Here is a 16,822-nt window from a genome sequence, read left to right on the forward strand (position 1 = left end):
TAAACTCTGTTCTCGAACATTTTATGACAAATCTGCTTTAAACAAGCATATCAAGTTTCACACAGGTGAAAAGTCTCACCAATGTGATGTATGTGGTGCCAAATTTAGTCGAAAGCGGGCTCTGAACTGTCATCTCAAGAATCATGGACGATAAATCTTTCTTCAAAAATCGATAGGAATGATGTCGAATTTCATACTCTACAGAAAATAACAATTATTGAAGCTTTGTTTTTGAATTGAGGTTTGTTGAATGAGTTTTATGATTTAAGAAATGTTAAGATTTCATTAAAATATGCATTTACAGAAAACTAAGAAGTTAGTGATATGTAATGTAATGTCAGTTAAATGCTGTGTAATGGGTATCTACTTATCGATATTGCCAGTCTCGGTTGAAATTACACCACATGGGGTATAGTAGTCTTCCTTTCGTTTTAGTTGATCCAATCGCATGCATGATAGTCTGTAATGGATATAATAGAAACAGATCAAAAAGATCCTGTGCTTAGGCCACACATTAAAAAGTTTACAATACTCCAAAAATTACAAAATTACATACATTTATAAAGTAAGAAACAAGCTATACATTTTGCATAGTTTTGAATGTTTTATTCAAATCATTCATTTGGTATAGATCAACTATAAATATGATAGAAATTTAATTATTAGACTACGTCTGAGCATTCAATAATGGATGGATTCTATATATCAGCTATGCCTGAGATCCAATGTTTATGGACTCGTGGTGTCCTTGAAGAACAAGCAAAGACTGTAGCACACTATTATTAAATTTTACGGGATTGGTCAACAGTTTGATCTCGGAATTACATTCAGTCAAAGTATCAAAATTTTGTTCATTTCAACACAACCCACAATTATGCCAGCAAAAAGGACATTATTTCAAAAGGGATTTTCCATAATATTGTGTGAGCGATTTTTACTAAATCACCATAAATGATAGAACACAGGTGCATATAGTACTAGAATATTAAAAATTTGTACTGGATGAAAATTAAAAAAAAAGGATTTAACATTATTGCCCACCAGTTCCCGACTGCATAAAACCACTTAACACTGGTCGTGGGTATGTGACTCGCCAACTGACTGGCCGCGTGAATTTTCCGGAGTTTCTTCACGTTTGTAAATTTGTGTCACTGCCTTAATTAAGTAGGGGATAGTCTCCTTTACAGATTCCTCTTCGGCAGATTGTTCACATGTCACGTTGCTGTATACAAGCCAACCAATTGACGCAAAATATGCGAAATTCAATCATAGTCTGAAATTTTTTTCATTGTTATAAAAGTTCTATTTACAAGTAGTTCAGGAATAAAATCATATAGAAAGTTTTACATTGCCAAATAGGAACTTAAGATCAGTTCACAAATTAACAAAAATTTGGTCTATCCATTCATTTGATTTTTATTAATTAATTAAATAAAATTTTTGTAGGAATGTGAAAAATAGAAACAAAATTATTCAAAATTGCCACAATAATGAATAATAATTTCCTTCCGGATACTTTAAATTTGGATTAAAAATTAAACAGAATTTCTTTATTATTCTGTATATTCTTCTATAAATACACATAGGGGAAGATGGGGTAAGACGGGGACATCTGTTTATTTGTGGTTAATGTCGTTTTATCTAGTTATTATTTGGGAAACTAAATGTCTACCTCGAAAGGGATCATGGAGCGAGAGAACGTCCAAATCGCTCTCTTTGTTTGGAAGTAAAATACCTTTTTTCATGTTTCAGCACTACTTCATCTAATTTTACGCCTGCTAAAAAGTTTCTACAAAGTAAGTATCATTGTGAACTTTTACATTACCTTTTAGGTGAAGATATTATGATATTTGAAGTAATCTTTAAGACTGTAATTGTTTAGTTTTGAAATGAAGTTTACCTGTGTTTGTAGTCAGTATGGAAAGTGTACGTTGGGGGCAAGATGGGATACCCGTCTAGCCCCAGGTTAACCATGAATATGGCCTATGAATTTGGAAGTATTTTCGGAGGCAGACTTTTTTGCTGCAGAGACTACAAATAGACAGGATCCTTCAGCAAGGGTGGTCCTAACAAGAAACAAAAGACAAATGAAACAGAATGCCCCTATTGTGGAGGGTTATACTCTGTATTTACAGAGAGTTGGACTAAATGTAGCTGTTGTGATAAATGGGCACACTGTTCTTGTGCCAATATTGAAGAAAACGAGTTTAACCATTTTAATTTGTCTTTCTTGTATATAAAAATAATATCCCAATCTTACCCCATCGGTGGGGTAAGATGGTGCATTTACATATAATTTTAAAATATTAAATTTTCTATTTTTTAAAAAACGTTTTTCAAAAATTAAATTTTGTATATATTAACACATATATTAACACAAGCGATCACATTAAGAATTTAGGGGAGAGATCCTTTAAAAAGCCAGAAATTCAAGGAGAAAGAATGGTCGTTTCCCCCTAGCTCAGTCTGTTTATCCTCTGTGTCGAGACTTAATTTTCGTTCGGCCGTATTATAAAGGTTTTTCGGTAGTCAATCTTCTACCGTGTTAACCCTCTGAACACACCTGAAATTTCCCTAAAATTAACAGAGTTTTTTCTTAGTAGCGTTATTGATATCAGAAACTAGCTTTAACTTTACCGAAGTCAAATCTGTGCACTACAACTTTAGAACGATTAATTAAATTTGATAAAAAAGTCCCATTAAAAAACAATTAAAAAGCAATAAAGCGTGAATCGTGCGTCATTAAAGGTAAATTAAAATCGCGATAAAATTTTTTCGCGCGGGAAAAAAATTTTGAAAAAATTTGGAGACCTAAAAAACATTCCAAAAATTGAAAAAAAAATTTCCAGGAGGGCCTAAAAGACCGATTTTTCGTAACGCTATGGGACTTGCTCGAGTCAGACTCGAGCGTGGTGCAGAATGTGTTTTATCTTCGTGTTTATCCTATATTTCATCACACTTGCAACATGACAGCTGGTTTTGATTATCGAGAACTGTCTTAATCTTACCCGTTTTTGGTTTCTGAAGATCCACAATGTGGGCTGCCGGACTGTATAGAACGGGACTTGACACATCAGGTAGAGATCGCCCTGGGTTCTTCGATGTCAGAGCAGTAGACTGAAGTCTTAATCGCTCAAACATCCGGCTGTCACTTTGTTATGACATTTGCATAATGTCACGTAATATATTAATATTATTTCGGCGTGAAATTGATATTCGATGTACACCATTTCGTTCACGATTAAGTATGGCATATATTGAGGACGTTCTGTATTTAATAATAACGGATGAAATTTTAACCAATAATCTAGTGTCTTATATCAGGAGTCACGGTAGTGACCTTGACGGCTACTAAAAAGTCACTAGCAGACAACATATACAGGAATTGGAGTTTCCGATTTTCGGGGGTCGATTTTTCTGCCCCCAAACACCTATGGTAATTTCGAATATCTCGTCTCGTTCGAAGGAAAATTATTTTCTTAGGTAGTGTGCAAAATTTCAAGATTTTGTATAAAGCGGTTGCTACAATATAAGCATTCGAAAAGTGCAAAAATTTGCAAAACTAGTGGTATCTTCTCGCTGATTCACATAATCGGGAGAGAGTGGCCAAATATCTGAATAATTTAGTTAATATAATATATATTTATTTTTGTATGAATTATATTTAGTTTATTATTATGTAATATTTTTGCCAATAGATGGTGTTACGTGTAACTCAGAAAATCGGATGCGAATAAAAATTAATTGATTTATAGAAAGAAATCCAATCGATATTCTGGGGTGGGATGTGCGGCATGATGTAAGTTAGAAGCGTTTGAACGTAACTACTGAGTTTCGTAGCAATTGTTCGAACAGTCTAGGGATGTATAGCGAACAAACATCCTCTCTGTCTCACACACACATATTTTAGAAACAAATATATATAACTACAAAAATACTGTATTACTGACAGTAAAATAAAGAAATTATACTCACACAAAATAAAAATAAATTCAATGCAATTTTTGACATTGCCTTCCTTTTATAATATTGTCAATATTTGCTTTTACCGTGCTAGTCTTTATTCTAAGAATGTTAATTAAATGGGAATTACTCAACCTACTTCTTTCAGCAGTTTTGAGGATTTTCATGCACGAAAAGAATTGTTTACAACAGTATGTACAGTACTACCCCATATACATAACAATTCTCTAGATAAAACAGATTTCTAAGACCAATTACGCCATTATGACTTCAAAGTGTATCCAGCGAAACAAGAATAATTTTTACGACATACTTTACCAAAATAAATATACGTAAAAAAATTAAGGATGCAGTGGGCCGCAGGTTGGGCATCCCTGGTGTAGACGGTAATTATATTCAATTCACTATTATATTATAAATATTAATAGATTTTCCATGTAACAAATAAATCTCCAGAAACATATTAAGAAAATGCAAGCATGATGGATTATTTCATTTTAATTTATAAAACAAAATTATTATAATATGTTTCATACAACTTGATAATTTCGTCTTGTATTTTAATATGCCATAGAAATAAAAGAAACTTTTGAATCTACCTTGCATGTATTCTAAAATATATTAAAATCTGAAATGTTTTTAAAAAAGGAAAAGTGAATTTCTTGATACTTTATCTGAAATTTTTTCTGCATTCAATATAAAAAAATATCTTTAAATTTATTAGTTTCTAAAAATAGTATCTTAAGAAATACTTACATGATTAAGATTATATTTCATTTTAATTTGTTTAATAATTATGTGATTATTATTTATATTGAGATTGAGTAAAATGTTTTTTAATATTTTTTACCCTTTACCATTTGTTTGTTTTGACAGAAAATATATGATTAATTTACAGTATATATATAGAACATTTTATTGATATATCCAGAAAATTAATGCTTGCTTAAGATTACAATTAAGGAAAGATACAACTACAAAATCAGAAATATTGTTTGTTATTAAGATACTCTTTGAGTAATATGTTGTCATACTTACTGTGAATTAATTGAACTTCCAATAATGGCCATGTGTCAGCCATTTTATCAGGGAATTTTTGTTTTTGGAGAGAAATGAGTACAAAATAACCTCCAAACAATACATATTTTTTATGTTTGTCAGTGGCTGATGTTCTGAGATCTGGCTGTATTTATAAATTGTCAAATATTTTAAACAAACATCAAAACTTTTCTGCATGAATTTAATTTTGGACAACCTATGTTTCACTTAAATTTCATTACTTGATGATTTTGTTAAATAAAATTAATAGTGACTATATAATGCAATAATTTGTTTCAACATAAAGAAATTTAAAATGAAACTTTTTAGAGATGACTTGTGTTACTTAACAGAGATTCAATAATTTTATGAAACAAAAACTTATATAAACAATATATTTATTTCTATCGAAACATTTGCAAGAAAATCTATATACAAAATAGGAAACTGTTTCTAAGCCAGGAATGTATACTTGTAAATAATGTTTAATTCACTGATTTAGACTTTAAATGATTATCATCCACATACAACAACAACATATAAAATGATTACATTGGAATTATTTGTTCAGATATACATAGTAAATTAACAACATCAACAAGCTTCTTAATTGTTTCAACAAATCACAGTAATCTTCAGCCCTGTACTTTTGCTTTGACAGTCCATTTTATAATTAAAAATATGTAATATGGTGAAGTTTTTCTTTTTTTTTTCTTTTGATTTTTAAATTTATATTAAGTATACTTTCTGCAATATCTTTTTCTTAACAAAATAAAACAGAACATTTTATTATATGTTCTTAAATAGAACAATAAATAATTTATCACTATATTACATTTCATATGAGTTTGTTAAGGATTGATAAATCCATATACACACATTTATATATTGTATGTATATATCTATACATAATATAATATATATTAAGTAACCTCACATCAGCTGTAGCAATCAATATTTTCAAGCTGTGGCAAGTAGTTCTTGTTATTTTCAAGAACATATATGATATCAAAAGATTCTGCCCATTGCCACTAGCAATGATAATTCGGTCTGCTCGAGTTCCATCATCTGTGTTGTAGTTTGGCAGAGATTTCTAGAATGGACCCGACATTTTGAATTTTCCTTACAAAGAGTATTAAAGATTTTATTTCCACTTGGATATTAAGCTTCAAAGGCACTTTAAGTCCTTAAAATTGCTTTTTATATAATTTTCTAAATATTAAAAAGAAAAACAAATAAGAACACACGTAGCAATATCAGATTGGCACTAGAAACATTTAAACATACCTAGCTATCTATCTGACCATGTCTGTCAAGGGAATCAATAGTGTCATTACTAGAGCTGTGAACTAGATCAGAATACTCGTCAAATTGTCTTTGTTTTTTGCGAACATTCCAGTGTAGACATTCAGCTAAGCTATCAAACCAATCGCTGATCTGATCCTGAGCACATATGGAAGGAACAGGATATATAGAAGTGGTCACTCTTAAACTACATTTTGAAATACAAAAAGTAAATATTACAGCTCAACAAAAAAGTTTGCTTTGATATATTAAATGTATTTGTTGTTTTAACTTTTAACTTTAATCATTATATTTATAAAATTATTTCAAAAATGTTTTTTATCATTTGCTTTTAATCTTATTAAACATCATTAAATACAATAATAAATTAAACAAAAATATACAAAAACCATCACATAAGCAAAGTTTAGAAGAGCAGACAAAGACAACACAAACAAAGAACATGCAGTTTTATAATTAAGTAAAATAAAATAAGGTTCAGTCAAAGTAATAGTTGCAACTTAAATATAAACGTCAAAATAACACAAGAACAAAGCACAAACCTATCGCCCATCTTCAACTCTTGCTGATGACGGCCATCAAAAGAGACCCATGCAGTGTTTCTAGCATCAGGCGAAACCATAATCTGTGAAATTTAACAGAAAGAGACAACGACAAATTAACATGCATAAAGACATGCAGACACAAGTAGCACAAGTGAATGTGCTACAGACGTACCTATCACCGTGATGGAGTGCTTGTCGTTTACGACCATCAAACGATACCCATGCCACATTATTTGACTTTGGGGGAACCGAGATCTATAGTAAAAAATTAAATTCCGTTCATCTTTGACTGTTTAAAAATTTTGCATTACTTTCACTTTCCACTTTTGGTTTTGTAATTCAGGTGTTTGTTTTATGAGCCTGATTTTAATGACTGACCCATACAGGCTATATAGATATATTTAGAATCTTGAAATCCCAGGATATTTGCCAAATTATTATCATTTTAAATCATTTATTACTGAATTTTTCAACATTTCTCAAAGTCCAAAGCTAATTGGGAAAAAATAATTCTATTTGAATACATTACAGCATTTTATTTATATTGAATTATGTATACTAGGGATGCAAAAAAGATATATTTATAGTTATAATGGGAGAAATTAATGATTATTAGAAAACTGATCCAAATTCTTTACAATACATTTGAAATAACTGGATCTATGTGCAATGTTTACATAATCCTGCTTGAATGGAATTAATTTTATCTGAAAATATTTTATTTAATATCAAATATTATTTTAAAAATTATTTAAAATATGTAAGAGCTAAATTGCATCCGACTAACTTATCTGTTTCTCTTATGTCTGTATTGGCAACCAAGGATCAAAAATTAGAGTTAACCAATTAACATTCACATACTAAAAGTAAAGTAAATGGTAAATGGTTAACTTATAACACTTGATCCTTGGTCATGAATACAGCACTTGAAGTTATATTTCTAGATCTGTAACATTTTCAAATCCATAACAAAATTCATTACAAAACTGAATTAATAATTTTAATTGGCATGCTTGTTAATATAATTATCTTATTAAAGTATTAAATAATGTTCTTTAAATTCCTTGAAGTTCAAATTTTTTGAATATTAATTTGTGAGAAAGTGCATGCAGAATTCCTACATATATAATAATTTATAAAAAAATTCACTACTTTCACATTGAAATCGATTATTTTATATATGATTCAAAGAATACGGATAAGTAATTCGGACAACATACATTAATGCTTTATAAACTACAGAATATTGCATTTATTTTGAATAAATAAGTATTTTTACCTTCAATTCTACTCCTGCTGGAACAACAATAGGCCTAAATGATAATGAATGAGGACAAATGGGAGTAACCATGATAGCAGGTACACTTGGGTGAATCATGGATGCACCAGCTGCAACTGCATAAGCTGTGCTGCCAGTTGGCGTGGAAACTATTAATCCTGTTAATTAAGAAGTACATTTTATTAAGTTAAGCAAAAGACTATTTTAAATATTTTTATATAGAAATACTAAAATATTTATATATTTTTAATTTTTTTGATGTAACAACAATAAAATCTAATCACTGTTATGAAAATTTTAACACAAATTCACTATGTCAAAGACATTTAAACATATTTCATTACTAAAAAAAATTTTATATATGATATGTATATCTAGAAACACTTTTAAAACTTTCATTTCAAACAGGAATTTATATATATTTATGTATTTCTTCCTGAAATGAAAGTTTTTGGAAGATTCTTGATAGTCTATATTAAAAACTGTAAAGTGAAAATGTCTATTAACTGGTTGGTAACAGCTAAAAGCACTTAACAGTCAGATTTATAAAACAGATTTACAAATCAATAAATATACCATTTTATTTAAACATAAAAAGTAATTGTAGAATAATTGTTCAAAATTTATGATACCCATCACTTAGAACTTTAAATTTTCAAATTCTACAAATCAGCATACTATCAATTTAATATTCTAGTACTAAAATAATATTTGTAATATTTCATAATTATACTTTAATTAGTATAAATGATTATATTTATATAATATTTTATGATTGTTATATATTTTCTGATATAAATATTCAATTTGGTTCATTCAAATATTTGCAATAATTCAAGTAATTAAATTTTCTTTCAATAAAATTATTCTCTATAACATTTTCTCTTATAAACAATTTTTTTGTTTTGATATACAAAATTGTATTGTAACAATATTTTGCACAAAACATTGATACAAATAAAAAAATTGGTGTAATGTTTTATGCAAAAAATATATATTTATATAAGTTTGAAAAGTGTTTTCTATATGCAGTATATCTCAGAAAGGACTGTCAGGCTTTATCTTTGATCCTAATAGATACAGAAATTTGAAACTCTGGGTATATTAATAGATCTATAAACTGCATTTTTGCATATTATTTTGATAATTTTACTTTCAAATTTTATTTTGAACATATCTTGTGGAACATGGTTTTAAAAGGTTTTTAATGCTGAATCCAATGGTATAATCAGATTTGAAATCAAAGTACCTGTAGAATCTTAACTACTAGTTTATTATTAAAAATGCAAACAACAAAATGTTTTCATTGAAAAGTTCTCTTAAAATAATAAGATACTACTGAGAAACATTAAAAATCATGTTTACCATGAGTTTTTCTAATGGAATTCATTTTGTTTGAACATGTTTCACATTAAAAACAGTCACATACTAAGTTAAAAATAATCTTGAAACAGTGTTTAGATTTAATCCTATGTAAACAATTTTATTATATTAGATCTTGTTTATTTTCTTCTGTTTCTAATTTCATTTTCATATTATACAGGGTGATTCAGAACTCAAGAGACAAACTTTAAGGAGTGGTAGAGCACATGACAAAAAACAATTTTTGTATAGGAAAGTATGGGCACAAGTGATCAGTTGAGGCACAAACACAAGAAAAAACACTTGTAAACTTTATAAATTGTTTACTTACAAGTGCTTCTATACAACAATGTTTACAATAATTGCTCAAAATTTCATCCACCAACAGTAATACACACTTGGCAGTGTCAATCACTGGACCAGTATATTGGTCACCCCGACTGCCTGATTACTTCTTGTGGGGACATCTGAAGGCCCTCATTTATGAGAATCCAGTTGACTCTGTTGAGAATCTCATCACTTATCTGTAATATCTGTTTCAGCTCATGTGTATGAGAAATACCATCTTTGAAACTATATGCTAATCATTCCATCAATGCCGCCAAGCATGTATTACTGTTGATGGATGCAATTTTGAGCAAGTATTGTAAACATTGCTCTAAAGATGCACTTGTCAACAATGCTGTAAGTAAACAATTTATGTTTCCTTTCATGTGTTATTTCTTGTGTTTGTGCCTCAATGCATCACTTGTACCCATACTTTCATATACAAAAAAATGTTTTTTGTCATGTGTTCCATACCCCTTAAAGTTTATACAGGATGATTCAGAACTCATGGGACAAAGTTTCATTTTCTATGAAATTAGAAAACAAAACAACTAAGGTCTATTATGTTAAAATATTTTACATACAATTTAATCTAAACACTGTCATGAGTTTTCTTAATTTTGCTGTTTTTGAATATAAATCATCATCAAACATTATTTATAATTTTAGCAGAAGTTAGTAGTTAAGATTTTATACATCCTTCCAAATCCAATTATACCACTGGATTCAATATCCTTTAAAACCACATCCTGGAAGATATGGTTTGTCATTAAAATTTTAAGATTATAATAATTTTATATTTAAAGTTCAAAGGTTAAATTATCAAAATAGCATGCAAAAATGCATTTTTCATGCTATTTTCATCTATCCACATACTCAGTTTCAAATCTGTATCTATTATGAGTAGAAATATAAATCTCAACACAGCCTTGACAAGAAACAGATGAAATAAATAACTGAATTATAGCTTAAGTAAAACTTTTATATATTATCCAAGACAAGCAAAAAGAAAACAAATGATATGAGATGAAACAGTGATTAACTAGCACATTCTTATCTGTTCATATCCTTGTTTGCTAATATTTGCTAATAATATGTGCACAGGTGTCTTTTTATAATAATGTTGAAAATTAGGTAACTAAATAAACTATATAAAATTGTAATAAAATAATTCATATTTTTAACATTTAAACAACCAAACTACATTAAAAACTATCAGAGAATCCATTAGAAATTTTGCTACATAAACAACAGATAGCAAAAATTAATCATTTTGTCAATAAAAGCATATGAAGATTTTTGTTTATATCAATTATAATAATTGTATCAAAACTGATAGTTAATAAAATATATAAAAAGTTATGATTTTAAAGTGCTTTACAGTTTTTTTAACTAATATTTCATTGTTCAAAATGATTTGTCTCACAGATTGTTTTAATGGGAAACCATTAATGATCCCACTATAATATATTTATTATAGGAGTATAAAAAATAATTATTGCAATTGATTCTTTACTAGTATATAAATTAAATAAATTTATATATTTACTATAATTCTTTGCTACATTTAAAATTTTATTATAAAATATTACCATGGGAATTTATTTAATAATACTTACCATCACCTTGTACTGTTGTGATATGTTTTCCATCTAAATAGAGATCAATATTGGATAAGTAAGGTGATGGTCCTCTATCAACTACTACTTCATTTAACACCTACAGAAATATAAAGTTAAAATTGTTATTCATTGATAAAATATTATAGATTTTTTTAATGATTTAAAATATTGCAAAAAAATGAATACTTAAATTTATTTTTTTTTAAATTACACAGTTTAATTAAAACATAAAGCAAATCTATTTTTCTTTCTAATTTTATGTAATTTTTATAATTAATTAAATTTACATTTATTTTTATATTTTAATATGATCTTTAAAATAATAATAATAATAATAATAAAGATGGGCCAAAGTCCAAAAGTGCTTTAAAAAACAAAAATAAATAAATTTAAGTTTATAGTCCATCAAAACAAATATTTTTATTGTGCAGGTACCTTAAATTTGTGAAATGTTTTATATATTATATATCAGAAATATCTTTTTATTTGGCTGCTTTCAGATAATATCTGATTATCATTCATTACCTTGTTCAGCCTAAGAATTATTCATTTTAGAGACTACTGTTTTGAAGATTTTAAAAATGCATTTGTTTCTGTTATATGATTTCCATATTTTCAAAAATTATTTGAGCATTAGGAATATTAAAGTACAAGAATATTTGAAATTTGTAATATTTCTGCTGACTGAATATTTATTAGCCTTAGAATGTTTGCATATAAATTTGGTTCCTTACTGAAATATTAAATTTTAATCTGTCTTATGAGAAACAACCATCTCAATAACTTAAAATGCTTATTTTCAGATGCCTTATTGTAATTTCATCCACTAATAAAATTTTAAATTTCAGTAAATTGGAAAATATTAATAACATTACAGTTTTAACTTATTTTTATAAATTTCAAGCATATAAAATTTATAAGCTATTATAAATATAAAATTATTAAAATAGTTGACTTATTTATGAAATAACATAGTCTTCAGATGAGAGAAAATCATAATTTTAATTACTTTTTAACTTTGTAATATATGTTTTATGAAAGAGTATTATTATTTTTTAAGTATAAAAATATAAATATTTCAAATTCCAAGAACAATCTGAACAACTTTGCTAAATATTGGTGAATCTACACATATAAAGATTATGTAAAGAATGATGTATATTAAATTAAAAATAAATTTTGTTTTAGTTTTGGTTTCAGTTTTTACACTGACATTGTATATAAATATGGAAACATTACTTATTGAATACTCATGGTATTTTTTTATTGAAAGTTAATACAAAGGATTTTAAATGTCAAGATATTTTTACTATTAGCACAAACCCAAAAATTAAAAAATATTCAATAGTATAATGCATATTATTTTATATAGTGACATTCTTCAACCCAGCATTGTTGGGACAAACATGGTATGGGGTTATCAAATATGCCACCTTATTGGACAGTGGAAGTTTTTTGATCTCCTGAACACAATTTTTTATAACTTTGTGTGTAAAACTGTACAAATCCATTTTTTTATGATTGTTTAACACTGCATTTTAATTTTTCCACACTATTCCTATCCTCGATTGGCATGAAACAAGAACACACTATTCTTACTTTATGCTTTGTATACTTTTATTGTATATAAATACAGTTAAACTCTAATTATCAAAGTACATGAATAATAATATACTGTAGCTTTTTCTGTAATAATTCCATTTATTCCAAATGTGCTAAATATTTCTGCTTCTCATATCAAACTCATGCACTGTCTTTGGAAAAGTCTTTACAAAAATCATGTATGAGGTGAATTGGTTTTACCTAGCACAAAATCATGCAATCTTGGCATTTTTGTCTCTAAAAGGAGAACTCATGCCCATTTCTAAGGACTGTACGTTTTGAGCACTTTTACACAAAAACCTTAACTCCAGACATACCCAGTGCATTGTTAACCCACTCCCCAATCATAAGCTTGCCATGCTGGCTTATAGGATTTGCTGGCATACCAGATACTACATTGAAATTTCACTGTAACACTAAATATATATGTTTAATCCTAAAAGAATTTTTCCTGCTATTATGCAACTTTTTTAAATAAATAGATATTTATTTTAAAGGAATTAAAAATCCCATAAAAAACATTAAATTCTAAAAGTTTAAATTTTACATTAAAAACATCTGCTTTTGAAAACTGTTTGAAAAATGAGATTTGTTTTACTCGGTGTCTATAATTAAACCATTTTAGACCACTGTGGAGACAAAACTGTTAGAGATTGATGAAATTTTGTATGCACTTTTATCTCAACATGGAAAAACTTTGGATAGTTTCAAAAATAGTTGCAATTTTTGCCACTATAGGGTCTATAATAGTGTCACTGTTGCAGCAGCATCATACAATAACAGCATTATAAAGACATGCTGCAAACTTTTGTCATCTCTGAACTACAACAGATAAACATGATGTTACTGAAACATTCTATGGAAGACCCCACTCTAAAATCATTATGAGAGATGGTCGAACAAATTCAGTGCTGTAACAGGACACATGAAATGTTATTTCATGTGCCCTATACAAGTTTTTATATTTGGCTCCGCCTTTATTTTTGGAAAAATTATAAAAAAACAAATGCAATGAAAATAGTCAATTATTTTTTAATTTTAACCAAAAACATTACAGAATCAACTTCCATGGCAGCATAATTTAAATTTGAAAATAAAAATATAACAACTGATCATTCTTATACCCCATTTCAGGCTCCCCTTTGTCCTAGGCCCTGAACTTGTGCATATTTGCATCTGCTAGTTATGGTACTGAAGACATTTGGCAATGAAGGGGGTGACAGTCAGTCTTTTCGAAAGCACTTTGCCACCTGATCTTCCACCTTGTAACTTCTGGTTATAGGACTATTTGAAAAGTGACTTTGTACAGGTGGATTTGCAGATTTATCAGAACTAAAAAAGTAAATTGAAAGAGAAGGGAATTTTGTTATTCCTGACATATTGCACTTGGCTGTTTCTAATTTGATAACTCAATTGCAATATGTGACTGAGTGACAGAAAGCATGTTGAACAGTTTCTCTGATGTTGCAACAACAGTGGCACTATTATAAATCCCTAGTGGTAAAAATTATAACTATGTTTGAAATACTGTCCATAGTTTTCTCATGTCAATAAAAATGCACCTACAAAATTTTATCAATCTTTCTTTAACAGTTTTGTCTCCAGAGTGACATAAAGTATTATACTTTAATTATAGACATTCTGTATTATCCACAATACAGTACATCAAATTTTGTATATTACTCAAAATAAAAAATGATGCTTTTTATATGATTTGATATTTTTTTCTTACTTTCTGTTACAACAATTGACAATATTTTATTTCTATAATGATATTAAAATAATTTTAAAATTACAGGATTAGCCAAGGGTACAACCATCTCGCAACAAAATAAACCACAGATATGATCATCATATATTTCTACCTCTATCCATGATCCAGTTTAGCTATCTCTGATAGGATGCTTCATCCATTCCAAGTGTTGCTACTTATCCAGGTTTGCATTGTGTGTTCAGAAGTAGTCTGATAATTTAATTAGCAAGTTGTTTATAATAACATTTTAGAGTAGTGATCCAGAAACTAAGCTTTGAAGATAGCCTTTATTTAAGAAGAAGGATTTTTTTTAACAAAGCTCAATTTAAGCTCAGCTTTTCTGTCTTTTAATAAATCCTTGAGCAAATAGAAAATACTATGTGGTACTTTGATAGCTCTGATAAGTTTTAAAATTGAGGACCACCAATGCATTGTCAAATATGCCTTTGATATCTAGAAATAATAATAGAGATATCTTTCTTTCTTTCTTTGGCATAGAATATCACACAATTTAACAAACGCATCCTCTGCAGAATGCTGAAACAAACATGAAACCATATTTGTCATTGCTCAAAAACTTTCCATGAGGTGAAACTATCTTTAAAGAAAAAAAAAATGTATGGAAAATGGAAATTCACAATACTATTTCTGTTTATAGGCAATCCTCAGATTATGCATTACATGCATAACCTGAGGATTTCCTATATTATTATTATGAATCTTTGAATAATAATACTTTTCTATATCTCGAAAACGATTAGGTTGACCAAAAAGATTTTAAACATATAAATAGAAAGATGAAAAACAAACTTTCTGGCAATCCAATATTAATCAGAAATGATTAGAAATTTTAATATATATTTAATTTATAGAAATGTATAAAAATATATTTTAATTAGATGTAATTAAGTTTTCAAAACTTACCAAAAAATTTGTTAATGGCTTATTACTTTTTTCACTGCCATCAGATTTACGAACAATGATGCATCTGAGTCGACTCCTTAATGTTAAGGCAGCATGTCCTAAATAATTATTTCATAATTTACACAAAAATTAAAATTTATAATTTTCTATGTAATTATTTTCATATAAAATCAGAAAATAGATTTATCTTCTAATTAATACCTTCTAACACATTAGTGACTTGCTCTTGAAAATTATCAAATTCAAAAGGAGTTAAGAAACCTAAAGAACCCAAATGGAAAGCCATGACAGGAGGAACACTTTGCTGAAATAAAATAAATAGTTTAATTATTTTATATTAAATTTTACGTTTAAATAACTTATATTTATATTAAAACGAATTCTTTAAGTTTTTACAAAGTTTTAATATTTCTGTAATGGTTAGGATATTTTTTAATCACAATTTAAAACTGATAATCCTATTTTTTCAAATACATAAAAATCACAAAATCTCATCTGCTCATCTGTACCAATCTCAACTGCTTTCATTTAAGGAAAAAAAAGCATGATAAAAATGGATAATTCATTTAATATTACATCTATTTCAAATAGAAATGGTTGTTTAATTGCAGGTCTTGTAATAGGGCATACACAATTTTTTACTGAAAAGATGAGTTGTGCCATTTATTGATCATTGGCCAATGGCCAAGATAGTTTCTATGAAGTACTAACAATGTCAAGTACTAACAAAACTTGTAAATATGTGCAAGTTTTGTCAGTACCAGATGAGTAAGAGCGTAATTTGTTTTGTATGTTTCTGTATATGGTTCCAGTTTTCATTGTAACATCAAGCAGGTATCAAACTTTGTGTCATGCTTGGTAAAAGTGTATTGGAAACCTACAAAATGATCTGATTCTTAAACAGAGTAGCTGTATTCTCTTCTACAATATAAGAAAAAATTGAAGAGTAAGTTGTGTATGATTAAACTGTTGGATATGTAGGAAATACTATACCTGACATAAAGGATTATAGAATTAAACTAACTACAAAATGATGAAAGTGGCATACAGGAGAATGAACCATCATGTGCAGTAACATTTGATTCAAGGGTGGCTGGCAGTT

General features: G+C 28.1%; 1 protein-coding gene and 1 long non-coding RNA gene across 15 annotated transcripts in view; one reads left to right on the forward strand and one right to left on the reverse strand.

Moving 5' to 3' along the window:
• The first annotated feature begins 143 nt into the window (after positions 1-143).
• Positions 144-2,630, forward strand: LOC111622170. The gene is made up of 3 exons (XR_002756211.1): positions 144-241; positions 1,753-1,796; positions 1,913-2,630. It is a non-coding gene; the product is annotated as an uncharacterized LOC111622170 (long non-coding RNA).
• Positions 2,631-5,382: 2,752 nt separating this feature from the next.
• Positions 5,383-16,822, reverse strand: part of LOC111622165 (NAD kinase-like) — a 69,059-nt gene continuing 57,619 nt past the window's right edge. For 10 of the 14 annotated variants that reach the window (XM_023364506.1, XM_023364505.1, XM_023364512.1 and 7 more), the window contains exons 6-12: positions 15,922-16,024; positions 15,721-15,818; positions 11,439-11,538; positions 8,131-8,288; positions 6,849-6,931; positions 6,289-6,493; positions 5,383-6,213 (exon numbers count right to left, since the gene is read on the reverse strand). In XM_023364506.1, coding sequence (XP_023220274.1) covers positions 6,289-6,493; positions 6,849-6,931; positions 8,131-8,288; positions 11,439-11,538; positions 15,721-15,818; positions 15,922-16,024 — 747 coding nt within the window. In that variant the 3' untranslated portion in view covers positions 5,383-6,213. Of the gene's footprint in view, positions 6,214-6,288; positions 6,494-6,848; positions 6,932-7,023; positions 7,559-8,130; positions 8,289-11,438; positions 11,539-15,720; positions 15,819-15,921; positions 16,025-16,822 lie in introns of those variants that run through there. The other 4 variants (XM_023364502.1, XM_023364507.1, XR_002756207.1 and 1 more) reach the window with 4 other exon arrangements.

This window comes from Centruroides sculpturatus, unplaced genomic scaffold (assembly GCF_000671375.1).
Source record: "Centruroides sculpturatus isolate CEXI.00-Female unplaced genomic scaffold, Cexi_2.0 scaffold306, whole genome shotgun sequence".
Lineage (NCBI taxonomy): Eukaryota > Metazoa > Arthropoda > Arachnida > Scorpiones > Buthidae > Centruroides > Centruroides sculpturatus.